The sequence below is a fragment of the Phyllopteryx taeniolatus genome, chromosome 11 (assembly GCF_024500385.1).
Source record: "Phyllopteryx taeniolatus isolate TA_2022b chromosome 11, UOR_Ptae_1.2, whole genome shotgun sequence".
NCBI lineage: Eukaryota > Metazoa > Chordata > Actinopteri > Syngnathiformes > Syngnathidae > Phyllopteryx > Phyllopteryx taeniolatus.
Window position 1 is genome coordinate 212,701 of NC_084512.1, and position 14,875 is coordinate 227,575.

Below are 14,875 nucleotides of genomic sequence, written 5' to 3' on the forward strand. Positions count from 1 at the left end.
CTAATTGTTGATGCTTTGTTGGTGGAATTCTTTCCCATTCTTGCTTGATGTACAGATTAAGCTGTTCAACAGTCCGGGGTCTCCACTGTCGTATTTTACGCGTCATAATGTGCCACACATTTTCAATGGGAGACTCGTCTGGACTACAGGCAGGCCAGTCTAGTTCCTGCACACTTTTACTACGAAGCCACGCTGTTGTAACACGTGCAGAATGTGGTTTGGCATTGTCTTGCTGAAATAAGTAGGGAGGTCCATGAAAAAGATGTTGCTTGGATGGCAGCATATGTTTCTACAAAACCTTTCAGCATTAATGGTGCCTTCACAGATGTGTAATTTACCCATGCCATTGGCACGAACACAGTCCCACTTTGCGTCCATAACAGTCCGTACTGTTCTTTTCCTCTTTGGCCCGGAGGACACGATGTCCACAATTTACAAAAACAACTTGAAATGTGGACTCGTCGGACCACAGAACACTTTTCCACTTTGCATCAGTCCATCTTCGATGAGCTCGGGCCCAGAGAAGCCGGCGCCGCTTCTGGGTGTTGTTGATAAAAGGCTTTTGCTTTGCATAGTGGAGTTTCAAGTTGCAATTACGTATGTAGTGCCGAACTTGGTTTTCTGAAGTGTTCTTGAGCCCATGTGGTGATATCCTTTACACATTGATGTCGGTTTTGATGCAGTGCCGCCTGAGGGATCGAAGGTCACGGGCAATCAATGTTGGTTTTCGGCCTTGCCGCTTCCCTGCAGTGATTTCTGCAGACTATTATACTATCGACTATTTTCTCACGCACTTGTTCACAAAGAGGTGAACCTCGCCCCATCTTTACTTGTGAATGACTAAGCAATTCAGGGAGGCTCCTTTTATACCCAATCATGGCACCCACCTGTTCCCAATTAGCCTGTTCACCTGTGGGATGATCCAAACAGGTGTTTGATGAGCATTCCTCAACTTTCTGTCTTTTTTGTCACCCGTCCCAGCTTCTTTGGAACATGTCAGTGTTCAAGTTTATGATTATTTGCTAAAAACAATAAAGTGTCAGTTTGAACATTAAAAAGCTTGTCTTTGTAGTGTATACAAATAAATATAGGTTGAACATGATTTGCAAATCATCGTATTCTGTTTTTATTAATGTTTAACACAACTTCCTAACTTCATTGGAATTGGGTTTGTACAACTCGGACATGTTAGTGGCATAGGAACCATCTCGGGCTCTGAGAACCTCAGGGAGAGGTTTCTTGTGGGTCTCCAGAGTCAGGACTAAACATGGTGAGGCTGCATTTCAGTTTTATTCTGCTAAGATCTGGAATGGTCTTTCTGTGAGACAGGCCTCAACTCTGACAATGTTCATATCAAAGTTGAAAACAGTTTTATTTAGCTGTGCATATGACAACTGAACTTACTTTATCTGCACTCTTCATTCTTCATTTTATGTCCTGATTATTGATAACTTGATTTCTTGATAACAATTTATTGTAATTGTTTAATGATTATTTTTTATGTTTTATTGATTGATTTTATTGTCCTTACTGAAATTTTATGCATCTGTGAAGCACTTTCAATTTCCTTGTGTATGAATTGTGTTCTACAAATGAAATTGCCTTGTCTTTCCTTCTTTATGCCGTGTTCTAGCCAAATTTGCATGCTCGTGTGTGGTGTAGTGACAAACTCGTCTATTTGGTTTAAAATATTTGATTATGGTTGCATTTTGATGTCATCTTAATTTCGATTTATTTATATTTTGTTTGACAAAAGCTTAAATTCTATTACACAAACCTGATTTGGAATATTCTGTACACAGCCTGTTCAGCTGCATGGCCTTGCAGAATGGTGGCTCTGTATGCCTTTGTGCTGGAACAGTTTTGCTGTGCAACAGGGGAGTTTGAAATACTTCCTCTGCTTATTTGTATTTATTTTTTTATTATTCTGATGTTTAATGAAAATGCATGGTTAAAGGGGACAGACAGAGGGATAGAATGGACAAGGGGACTAGGGGTGAGAACCACAGCAGAACAATCGTGAGACAGTCTAGATATTTTAACACAAGTTATTTGTGGATTGGGGGGGGGACACCTGGTAAGGAAATGCAGTAACTAACCAATAGAACAAGATAAGAGAGGACAGAAAAGGGCAGGACAGGATGTGGGCAAATGAGCAAGGCAGTGCTATTGACAAGTGGTGCAGTGGGATTCATTTTTAGTGTCTAAGCACCTGTAAGAACCTGAATGCAGCCCTATGGGGGGCACAAGCCAGTGCAAACTGTAGGCCGGATAAATGCAGAGGGTTGCATCAGGAAGGGCATCCGGCTTAAAACTTTGCCAAACAAATATGAGCATTCATCCAAAGAATTCCATACCGGATCGGTCATGGCCCGGGTTAACGTCTGCCACCGGCGCCGTCAACCTGCAGGGCGCCGTTGGAAATTCAGCAAAGCCGAAGTCGAAGAAGAAGAAGAGGTGGAAAGCGGGTTCTTCGGCAGAAAGAGAAGGGGAAACCACAGAGCCTAGAACTGAATGTGGGGACTTTGAATGTTGGGAGTATGACAGGAAAATCTCGGGAGTTGGGTGACATGATGATTAGGAGAAAGGTTGATATATTGAGTGTCCAGGAGACCAGGTGGAAAGGGAGTAAGGCTAGAAGTTTAGGGGCAGGGTTTAAATTATTTGACCATGGTGAAGATGGGAAGAGAAATGGAGTCGGTGTTATTTTAAAAGAAGAGTTAGCTCAGAATGTTTTGGAGGTGAAAAGAGTATCAGATCGAGTGATGAGGCTGAAACATGAAATTGAGTGTGTTACGTGTAATGTGATTAGTGGCTATGCCCCACATGTAGGATGTGACCTAGAGGTGAAATAGAAATTCTGGAAGGAGCTAGACGAAGTAGTTCTGAGCGTCCCAGACAGAGAGAGAGTCGTAATTGGTGCAGATTGTAATGTACATGTTAGTGAAGGAAATAGGGGTGATGAAGAAGTGATGGGTAAGTACGGCATCCAGGAAAGGAACTTGGAGGGACAGATGGTGGTCGACTTTGGAACAAGGATGCAAATGGCTGTAGTGAACACTTTCTTCCAGAAGAGGCAGGAACATAGGGTGACCTACAAGAGCGGAGGTAGAAGCACGCAGGTGGATTACATCTTGTGCAGACGATGTCATCTGAAGGAGGTTACCGACTGTAAGGTAGTGGTAAGGGAGAGTGTGGCTAGACAGCATAGAATGGTGGCGTGTAAGATGACTCTGGTGGTGGGGAGGAAAATTAGGAAGACAAAGGCAGAGCAGAGAACCATGTGGTGGAAGCTGAGACAGGACGAGTGTTGTGCAGCTTTTCGGGAAGAGGTGAAACAAGCTCTCGGTGGACGGGAGGAGCTTCCAGAAGACTGGACCACTGCAGCCAAGGTGATCAGAGAGGCAGGCAGAAGAGTACTTGGTCTATCTTCTGTCAGGAAAGAAGAGAAGGAGACTTGGTGGTGGAACCATACAGTACAGGAAATCATACAAGGAAAAAGGTTAGCTAAGAAGAAGTGGGACACTGAGAGGACCAAGGAGAGGCGAAAGGAATACATTGAGATGCGACACAGGGCAAAGGCCAAACAAGAGGCATATGATGACATGTATGGCAGGTTGGACACTCAAGAAGGAGAAAAGGATCTATACAGGCTGGCCAGACAGAGGGATAGCGATGGGAAGGATGTTCAGCAGGTTAGGGTGATTAAGGATAGAGATTGAAATATGTTGACTGCTGCAAGTAGTGTGCTAGATAGATGGAAAGAATACTTTGAGGAGTTGATGAATGAGGAAAATGAGAGAGAAGGGAGAGTAGAAGAGGCAAGTGTGGTGGACCAGGAAGTGGGAATGATTAGTAAGGGGGAAGCTAGAAAGGCATTAAAGAGGATGAAAAATGGAATGGCAGTTGGTTCTGATGACATTCCTGTGGAGGTTTGGAAGCATCTAGGAGAGGTGGCTGTGGAGTTTTTGACCAGCTTGTTCAATAGAATTCTAGCACGTGAGAAGATGCCTGAGGAATGGAGGAAAATTGTGCTGGTGCCCATTTTTAAGAACAAGGGTGATGTGCAGAGCTATGGGAACTATAGAGGAATAAAGTTGAAGAGGCACACAATGAAGTTATGGGAAAGAGTAGTGGAGGCTAGACTCAGGACAGAAGTGAGTATTTGCGAGCAACAGTATGGTTTCATGCCTAGAAAGAGTACCACAGATGCATTATTTGCCTTGAGGATGTTGATGGGAAAGTACAGAGAAGGTCAGAAGGAGCTACATTGTGTCTTTGTAGATCTAGAGAAAGCCTATGACAGAGTACCCAGAGAGGAACTGTGGTACTGCATGCAGAAGTCTGGAGTGGCAAAGAAGTATGTTAGAATAATACAGGACATGTACGAGGGCGAACAGTGGTGAGATGTGCTATAGTTGTGACAGACGAATTTAAGGTGGAGGTGGGACTGCATCAGGGATCAGCCCTGAGCCCCTTCCTGTTTGCAGTGGTGATGGATAGGCTGACAGATGAGGTTAGACTGGAATGAAAGCAGGGAGCAGGTGGAGGAACAGTGAGAAGGATGGAGGCATGCACTGGAAAGCAGAGGGTTGAAGATTAGCCGAAGTAAGACAGAATATATATGTGCATATATACGGGTGGTGGGGGAAGAGTGAGGTTACAGGGAGAAGAGATAGCAAGTGTGGAGGACTTTAAATACTTGGGGTCAACCGTACAGAGCAATGTGTGTTATGTGACAGAAGAGTCCCTGCTAGGTAGGGCAAAGTTTATAAAACAGTGGTGAGGCCAGCCATGATGCACAGATTAGAGACTGTGGCACTGAAGAGACAACAGGAAGCAGAACTGGAGGTGGCGGAAATGAAAATTAGAAATGAGCTCATCAGAGGGACAGCCGAGGTTCGATGTTTTGGAGGCAAAGTTAGAGAGAGCAGACTTCGATGGTTTGGTCACGTCCAGAGGAGAAATAGTGAGTATATTGGTAGAAGGGTGATGAGGATGGAGCTGCCAGGCAAGAGAGCTAGAGGAAGACCAAAGAGAAGGTTGACGGATGTCGTGAGGGAAGACATGAGGGCAGTGTTCGAGAGTAGGATGCAGGAGATAGGCTTACATGGAAAAGGATGACGGGCTGTGGCGACCCCTAAAGGGACAAGCCGGAAGGAAAAGAAGAAGAAACACCTGTAAGAACCTGTGAGTTGATATGTTAATATAACCTGTGTTGTTGTTAGTGATCCCAACACAAGTAATTAAAGCCTATAGTGTGTCTATCGAACTTAATAGTGAGAGAACACCGTATCACATATGCATGTTTGTCAACTGGTGTACAGAGTAGCTGAGCTGGCACATCGAGGAAGGGTGAGCCACCACAGTCAGCGAGCCCGTCCAACAGGGGACCCAACCAGAGGGACGCCACCGACCCCCAGGACACAGGGAGGCATAGAGCATATTCTAATAATTCCGAAAATGTCTTACTGAGGTTAAATACTTTTTGAAGTGATGCCTTGGGTTCTTGTAAATAAAGAATGATATCATCTGCGTAAAGATTGATTTTGTGTTCTGACATAGGAATACTGATCCCTTTAATATTAGTGTTCTGCCATATTGCTATTGCCAGTGGTTCAATAAATAGTGCGAATAGCAGGGGTGAGAGAGGACATCTTTGTCTAGTTCCTCTTTGTAAAGTGAAACTTTGTGATGTGACCCCATTTGTGGTGACAGTTGCTTTGAATGAGTTGTATAACGGTGCGATCCAAGGAATATATGACTCATCGAAGCCAAATTTCTGAAGTACATCAAAAAGAAAAGACTAGTTAACTTTGTCAAAAGCTATTTCATCTAGTGACAATAGTTTTTAGATTATTCCACTGAGACATACTTATTAGGTTTATCAGTCGCCTGACATTGTTGGTGGAGCTCTGTCCTGTTGTTCTCAAACACTGTGTCTATCAATGGGAAGCACCATTTTTTTTTTTATAGGATATCGTCAAATTATCGTTATCGAAAAATAAGATGTTCCATAGAATGATTATCACCCCACACAAGTGGATGTCATTGGCTACTGCCACGTGAAAAGGAAAGTATTTCATTCAATCAATGCACAAATCATTTGGGATCCACGTACCCTGGAGGAACGCACCATTCATTAATTCATTCATTCTACAGAAAAGCTCTGGATGTGCGCCTCCATGGGAGTTGTTTTTGGGGATGCGATGTGATCAGTGACATGTCCCCAATAATGCTTGCAATACGGGTATCCATCAATGCTTGTCCTCCTCCAGTTACAGATAATTGTCTGTCGGCAGTCACACCGTTTTTGGTATTAGTTTGATGTCAAACTATTATTATTTCTGAGACTGCTCTTTTCTCTGATCCAACAGAATTAACAGCAGCAGTTAAATTGTTGATGTTTTTATCCCTTTTGTTGGGAACACCTGCATTAATTGTTCCAAACAGAATGTTTTGGTCTGTTTCCACTTCTCAGACAAGTTCTTCAATGTTGGTCGTGGCTATAGTCTTTTTCTCTGCCAACTCTTTCGGAGAGGGATGTAATTCCATCCGCACATTCTTAAAGGTATTGCCACTATCATATATGGTCAAGTGGAGGCGTTTCCCAATGCAAATGAGGCTAGACATGCACCAGCGTGGCACTTTAGGACAGGTGGTACATCCCACATTAACAGATTACTTACTGGTGTGCATGCAAAAGGTGTTTGATGAATACAGAATCTCAGTCAACATAGAACCTGTTCTAAGCACTCTTTGATAAATGAGGCCCTAGGAGAGCAAGGCAGTGCACTCTTTGTATTTTCCAGCAGTTTGTATGCACTGTGGTACCATGCGGCCTCTCACAGGTCAGTCTTGGTCAGGGTTGGGACGGTTACTTTAAAAATGTATCCGGATACAGTTACTAGTTACCTGTTAAACATTTCATTAGTAATGTAATCCAAGTACAATACAATGTATTTAAATTGATTACTTTTAATTTCTTTTAGATTACTCCAATACCATCCATCCATTTTCTGAACCACTTCTCCTCACTAGGGTTCCGGGTGCGCCTATCTCAAAATATGATTTAAAATAATAATAATAATAAATACAAAATTTTATGTAAATACAATATTTATCTTGTCTTTTCGGTCTTATGAATGTTTAATATGCATGGTTTTGGAATGCTGGAGGAATTAATGGAATTCAAATCCAAAACCTCAGAACTGTGAGGCAGATGCGCAAATCATTTGACTACCGTGCTGCACATGGATGAATGGATGGATACTTTATTCATCCTGTGAGGGAAATTAGATTTTATACATCATACCAAAGTTTCAAAACCTTTCCACAAGACTAGATATGTAAGAGTGAAATGCAGGCAAGTACTGCTCTGCTTGTAAGTTTATTTTGATTTTTAATTGATTGTAAGAACCCAAATTCCATTGAAGTTGGAACGGTTTGTAAAACAAAAACAGAATACAATGATTTGCAAATCCTTTTCAACCAAGACAAGATATTTAATGTTCAAACTAATAAATCTTTTCACGACTTGGTGTTTGTTAAGAGTGAAAGGGAAGAAAAGCTCACGCTTTACTCACAAGCACGCACGTACGCACACACAATTTTGAAAATATGATGTCATGACAGCAGAAAAAAACGTTTTATTCCTGAAGTTTAGCTGGTATTGGTAATACAGTACAGTGTTTAAATAAGTAAAGCAGCGAGTAATCTGTGACGGGAGAGTGAAATATTTACGTACAAGGTGCGGCCGTAGGGTTATCTCCAGCAGTCGGGATAATTTGACAGCGCTGTTTTCTTTGTAAATGTTATCCAAAACCAACAACTTCTCCAGTGAATATCTGACCAAAAATATCATGTCCATTCTCTTCGATCTGCTTTTAAAATGGCCGCTTTTGGGAAGTCAACACGTACAGTGGGGCAAAAAAGTATTTAGTCAGCCACCATTTGTGCATGTTCTCCCGCTTAAAAAGATGAGAGAGGCATGTACTTTTCATCATAGGTATACCTCACCTAGTAGAGACAATACAAGAAGGGAAAAAAAAAAAAATCCAGAAAACCACGTCTGATTTTTAAAGAATTTATTAGCAAATTATGGTGGAAAATAAGTATTTGGTCAATTACAAAAGTTCATCTCAATACTTGTTTTTTTAATATACCCTTTGTTAGCAATGACAGAGGTCAAACGTTTTCTGTAAGTCTTCACAAGGGTTTCACACACTGTTGCTGGTATTTTGGCCCATTCCTCCATGCAGATCTCCTCTCGAGGAGTGATGTTTTGGGGCTGTCGCTGGGCAACACAGACTTTCAACTCCTTCCAAAGATTTTCTATGAGGTTGAGATCTGGAGACTGGCGAGGCCACTCCAGGACCTTGGAATGCTTCTTACGAAGCCACTCCTTCGTTGCCCAGGCGGTGTGTTTGGGATTGTCATGCTGAAAGACCCAGCCACGTTTCATCTTCAATGCCCTTGCTGATGGAAGGAGGCTTTCACTCAAAATCTCACGATACATGGCCCCATTTATTCTTTCCTTTACACGGATCAGTCGTCCTGGTCCCAAAAACAGCCCCAAAGCATCATGTTTCCATCCCCATGCTTCACAGTAGGTATGGTGTTCTTTGGATGCAACTCAACATTCTTTCTCCTCTTTTATACTGATGAGTTCAAACAGGTGCCAGTAATACAGGTAACGTGGAGAACAGAGGAGGCTCTTAAAGAAGTTAGAACCAGAAATCTTACTTGTTTGTAGGTGACCAAATACTTGTTTTCCACCATAATTTGCTAATTTCTATTTTTATTTTTTTTAATTGATTTTCTGGATTTGTTTTCCCTCATTTTGTCTCTCATAGGTGAGGTATACCTATGATGAAAATTACACGCCTCTCTCATCCTTTTAAGTGGGAAAACTTGCACAATTGGTGGCTGACTAAATACTTTTTTGCCCCACTGTACATCCAGTGACCTGTGTCATTTTCCTGTTGGCCAACAAAAAAACATACCTGTGTTCAATTGAGGTCCATTATGACCATGGATCCACTTGTTGCGCTGCTAAACGCTTGAAAAGGGTGCTCGGCCCACTACTTTGAAAGAAGGCGTCGGCTCAAATCAACAACCAGCATCTCCCTCCCCACATTAAAAATGTAATCGTGCGAAATAATCGTAAATATTATTAAATGTACCTGTAATCTAAGTTTGTTTTCTGGAACTGTACCGGAGGACAGTTAATTAAAAAAAATTATTATTCTGAATATGTAACGCTGGTACATGTATTCCTACTCCTAAACGCTTGAAAAGTTTGTTTTCTGGAACTGTACCGGATTACAGTTCATTATTAAGTTTTTTTGGTATTCTGAATACGTAACGCTGGTACATTCCGTTACTCCCCAAGCCTGGTCTTGGTACTATACGAGACTTCTGGTTTTTGGAGGAGACTTGCAATTGCTGGGAGACATATCGTTATGCCTGTGGTGATGTGAAGAACACCACACATAGAGTAGTAAAGGACACATCTTTTTTCCTCATCATCTGTAGGGTTTGTCACATTTTAAAATAGTTTATATTAAAAATCAGTATTTATGTACAGCGCTTTAGACTCCTACCCCTGTGACCCAGAGCCAGAAAAGTGAAAGAAAATGAATAGATGAGCAAAACCTGCACAAAAATTGGAGTGCTATGCTGTCAAAAGAGGAAAATTATCTTGTATAGCTCTTTAGATACTGTATAATGCTGCCGATTTCCTAAACTTTGTTTTGCAAGATTTGCTAAAGCTGGTCTTAATTAAAAATAAAAATAAAAACATATGGGAGCAATGAGATATACACTTCCAGTAACAAAGAAAGTATAAGTCAAGTCGAATATTGTTAATGTAAGTCGTTTTTCATAGTTTGAAGAATACGGTATATGGACTCGCCTGCCTCTCCCTCAGTAAAGATCAAAAGTCTCTCTGGGATAACGTCAATTGGTAACTTTCCTAAACTTGTCTGAACGTATGCGTCATGTTAGTCACATTTTTCTAAATTACATTTTCAGAACAATTGTTTTAGTGTTGCTGCTGTTTCAGGTGATGTCCCCAAGTAAGAGTTTTTGTAACAAACGTCATGAAAAGAAATATATAATATATTGTCGAAGCCCACTGTTGTTCAAACAACTAATAACCAGTGCCCCTTGATTGTTCCAGATAGCAAATATTTAGATACCTGAATCTTGATCTGAACCACAAGGTCCTCAGGGATGTTTCCAAGGGGGTATGCCCTTCCTGCAAGACAACAACTTAAAAAAAAAAGACAAAACTGAAATGTGGAGTTTGCAGTTTTCAAAAACAAAACACTCTGTCATATTAAGTAATAGAAAAAAATTATATTATACCACCCTTGTTGCTTCCATTTTCTTTTTTTGTTCATTTTAATGCCCTGGTACAACTAAAGGTGAATTTGTTTGGACAAATATAATGATGACCAAAAAAAACAAGCTCCTCAGAGATTAATTTAAGAGCTGACATCATGCCTATTTCCATTGTTTTCTTGATTGTAGCCAAAATCACTGGGAATACAAATAATCTTAACCATGTCAAATACAACAACGTATTATGGAATCAGCTGCATTTTTGTCGTGCTGTTTGTATTCTTCGGGTAATATACCTTTAGTGGTACCAGCAATCATTAAAATGAAAAAAAAAAATTGAAGAAACAAAGGTGGTCTAATAATGTTTTACATGACTATGTTAAAACTGTTTGCATGACTTGACAGTAGAATATTATTAAAATTATCTTTTGAAAAACCATCCCTCTCTGGCTCCATCCATCTCATGCCTGTAATTTAATTTTAATTATTTTAAAACTTGTCACAGCATGACAAGAATAGCCAATCAGAGACTGTTATGGCAGAAGGCGTAAACAAAGGGTGTCAATCATTGATGTACACATCCAGGCAGATGCCGGAGCCTTTTGGGGACACACCGCAGCCTTCGGCAGTTATTTTCATGGCCGGATTACAGTATTTACCTCTGGTTATAAACAAAAGTTAAAAAGAAGTAAGTGGACAGCTCTCAAGACAAAACAAGCTTCCCCTTATCTTTAATAAGGTCAAATCTAGTAAAATGCCACGAAACAGGCCAATAACGTAAATTCCACACACCACAGAAAAGAGTCATGTTAACAAGCTGGACAATGAATGAATGGATAAAAAAAGTATGTGAAATCAGGCTTCAAAATGGTCAAGAATTAAGATACATACATTGGGGAAACCAAGCAACCACTGAGCAGGCACTCAGTGTGCATGGCATGACACAGACAGACAAACAACTCAGGTCAAGACTCAGGTGTCTACTTGCACTTCCAAGAGAAACGGCACTCTTTTGAGGACAAAAATGTGTATATTTTGGACAGGGAAGACAGATGGTTTGAAAGAGGGGTGTGACAGGCCATATACACAAAGGTAGAAAAACCATCACTGAATAGAGAAGGGGGCTTATGAAATCACCAATCTCCCACTTACAATGCAGTCCTTTCATCCATTCCAAAGAAACTCAATAACTCTGCCTCCAACAAACAGCAAGGCCTCCTTGACAGTCAGGTAACTCCACGACCACTTTACAACTGAATGGAAATATCAATGAGGTAGTTTCCACCTAACGACTCTGGCGGACAGACAATGGCCTCTAGGCCAGGCAACTTAACGACTCTACTCTTTTTTGCATTCCAAAAGAACGATTCCATACGTGATGTGGGGCATGCCTCTAAGTCGGAGCATGAATAGCTGTGTCTTCCACACAAACACTGGGTTGTGTAACCTAATTAAACCTTGTTACATGAACTGATGAAGCCTGCTCTGATGAGAGGCGAAACGTCTTCTAAGACAAACACAACAGTCCAGTTGCGATCGATTCAATGCCCTGAGAATGAAATGACCTGGATGAATGTGAATATTCACAGGCACATCAAGAATTAAGACATTCTTTGAGCTTCCAGACGCTGCAGGTGTGTCGCTGGGTGCTGTGAAAATCCTGCCTCCAGCTGTCAAGCAAATACTTCCTTTCTACAGTGCCACAAAAAAGTATTCGCTCCCTTCTCTCCTAACCCTTTTTAAGTTCATGTCACTGCATTTCAATCTGAATCAAGTCTGGACTTTGATTAGGCCACTTCAAAACCTTCATTTTGTTTTCTTAAGCCATTCAGAGCTTGACTTGCTGATGTATTTTAAATTGTTATCCTGCTGCAGAACTGCAGCTGCAGTGTGCTTCAGCTTGAGGTCACAAACTGATGACTGAACATTCTCCTTTGGGATATTCTTTTAAAGGGCAGATTCATGGTTCCATCAATCAAAGCAAGTTGTCCAGGTCCTGAAGGAGCAAAGCAGCCCAAGACCATCACACTACCGCCACCATGTTTGACTGTTGGTATGATGTTTTTTTTCTGAAATGCTGTGCTACATTTATGACAGATTTAACGAGACACACACCTTGGAAAAAGCTCAACTTTCATTCAAATAGTACTCTCCCAAAGGTCTTGGGAATCATTCAGATGTTTTTTGGGTTGTTTTTTTGGTTTTTTTTGGGGGGGGGGGGGGGGAGTATGACAAGCCTTTATATTCTTTTTGGTCAGCAGTGGTTTTGGCCTTGGAACTCTGCCATGGATGTCATTTTTTCCCAGTTTAGAACTGAATGTGGGGACTTTGAATGTTGGGACTATGACAGGAAAATCTCGGGAGTTGGTTGACATGATGATTAGGAGAAAGGTTGATATATTGTGTGTCCAGGAGACCAGGTGGAAAGGCAGTAAGGCTAGAAGTTTAGGGGCAGGGTTTAAATTATTTTACCATGGTGTAGATGGGAAGAGAAATGGAGTCGGGGTTATTTTAAAAGAAGAGTTGGCTAAGAATGTCTTGGAGGTGAAAAGAGTATCAGATTGAGTGTTGAGGCTGAAATTTGAAATTGAGGGTGTTATGTGTAATGTGATTAGTGGCTATGCCCCACAGGTAGGATGTGACCTAGAGGTGAAAGAGAAATTCTGGAAGGCGCTAGATGATGTAGTTCTGAGCATCCCAGACAGAGAGAGAGTCGTAATTCGTGCAGATTGTAATGGACATGTTGGTGAAGGTAATAGGGGTGATGAAGAAGTGATGGGTAAGTACGGCATCCAGGAAAGGAACTTGGAGGGACAGATGGTGGTAGACTTTGCAACAAGGATGCAAATGGCTGTAGTGAACACTTTTTTCCAGAAGAGGCACGAACATAGGGTGACCTACAAGAGCGGAGGTAGAAGCACACAGGCGGATTACATCTTGTGCAGACGATGTCATCTGAAGGAGGTTACCAACTGTAAGGTAGTGGTATGGGAGAGTGTGGCTAGACAGCATAGGATGGTGGTGTGTAAGATGACTCTGGTGGTGGGGAGGAAAATTAGGAAGACAAAGGCAGAGAAGAGAACCATGTGGTGGAAGCTGAGACAGGACGAGTGTTGTGCAGCTTTTCGGGAAGAGGTGATACAGGCTCTCGGTGGACGGGAAGAGCTTCCAGAAGACTGGACCACTGCAGCCAAGGTGATCAGAGAAGCAGGCAGGAGAGTACTTGGTGTATCTTCTGGCAGGAAAGGAGAGAAGGAGACTTGATGGTGGAACCTCACAGTACAGGAAATCATACAAGGAAAAAGGTTAGCTAAGAAGAAGTGGGACACTGAGAGGACCGAGGAGAGGCGAAAGGAATACATTGAGATGCGACACAGGGCAAAGGCAAAACAAGAGGCATATGATGACATGGATGGCAGGTTGGACACTAAAGAAGGAGAAAAAGGATCTATACAGGCTGACCAGACAGAGGGATAGAGATGGGAAGGATGTGCAGCAGGTTAGGGTGATTAAGGATAGAGATGGAAATATGTTGACTGGTGCCAGCAGTGTGCTAGCTAGATGGAAAGAATACTTCGAGGAGTTGATGAATGAGGAAAATGATAGAGAAGGGAGAGTAGAAGAGGCAAGTGTGGTGGACCATGAAGTGGCAATGATTAGTAAGGGGGAAGTTAGAAAGGCATTAAAGAGAATGAAAAATGGAAAGGCAGTTGGTCCTGATGACATTACTGTGCAGGTATGGAAGCATCTAGGAGAGGTGGCTGTGGAGTTTTTGACCAGCTTGTTCAATAGAATTCTAGTGCGTGAGAAGATGCCTGAGGAATGGAGGAAAAGTGTACTGGTGCCCATTTTTAAGAACAAAGGTGATGTGCAGAGCTGTGGCAACTATAGAGGAATAAAGTTGATGAGCCACACAATGAAGTTATGGGAAAGAGTAGTGGAGGGTAGACTCAGGACAGAAGTGAGTATTTGCGAGCAACAGTATGGTTTCATGCCTAGAAAGAGTACCACAGATGCATTATTTGCCTTGAGGATGTTGATGGAAAAGTAAAGAGAAGGTCAGAAGGAGCTACATTGTGTCTTTGTAGATCTAGAGAAAGCCTATGACAGAGTACCCAGAGAGGAACTGTGGTACTGCATGCGGAAGTCTGGAGTGGCAGAGAAGTATGTTAGAATAATTTAAGGTGGACGTGGGACTGCATCAGGGATCAGCCCTGAGCCCCTTCCTTTTTGCAGTTGTGATGGATAGGTTGACAGATGAGGTTAGACTGGAATCCCCGTGGACCATGATGTTTGCAGATGACATTGTGATCTGCAGTGAAAGCAGGGAGCAGCTGGAGGAACAGTTAGAAAGATGGAGGCATGCACTGGAAAGAAGAGGAATGAAGATTAGCCGAAGTAAAACAGAATATATGTGCATGAATGAGAGGGGTGGTGGGGGAAGAATGAGGCTACAGGGAGAAGAGATAGCAAGGGTAGAGGACTTTAAATACTTGGGGTCAACCGTCCAGAGCAATGGTGAGTGTGG

General features: G+C 42.0%; 1 protein-coding gene across 16 annotated transcripts in view; it reads right to left on the reverse strand.

The window, feature by feature from the left end:
• vps8 (VPS8 subunit of CORVET complex) overlaps positions 1-14,875 on the reverse strand; it is a 280,747-nt gene that overhangs the window by 145,833 nt on the left and 120,039 nt on the right. For all 16 annotated transcript variants that reach the window (XM_061788861.1, XM_061788865.1, XM_061788864.1 and 13 more), the window contains one exon: positions 10,203-10,275. In XM_061788861.1, coding sequence (XP_061644845.1) covers positions 10,203-10,275 — 73 coding nt within the window. The remainder of the gene's footprint in view (positions 1-10,202; positions 10,276-14,875) is intronic.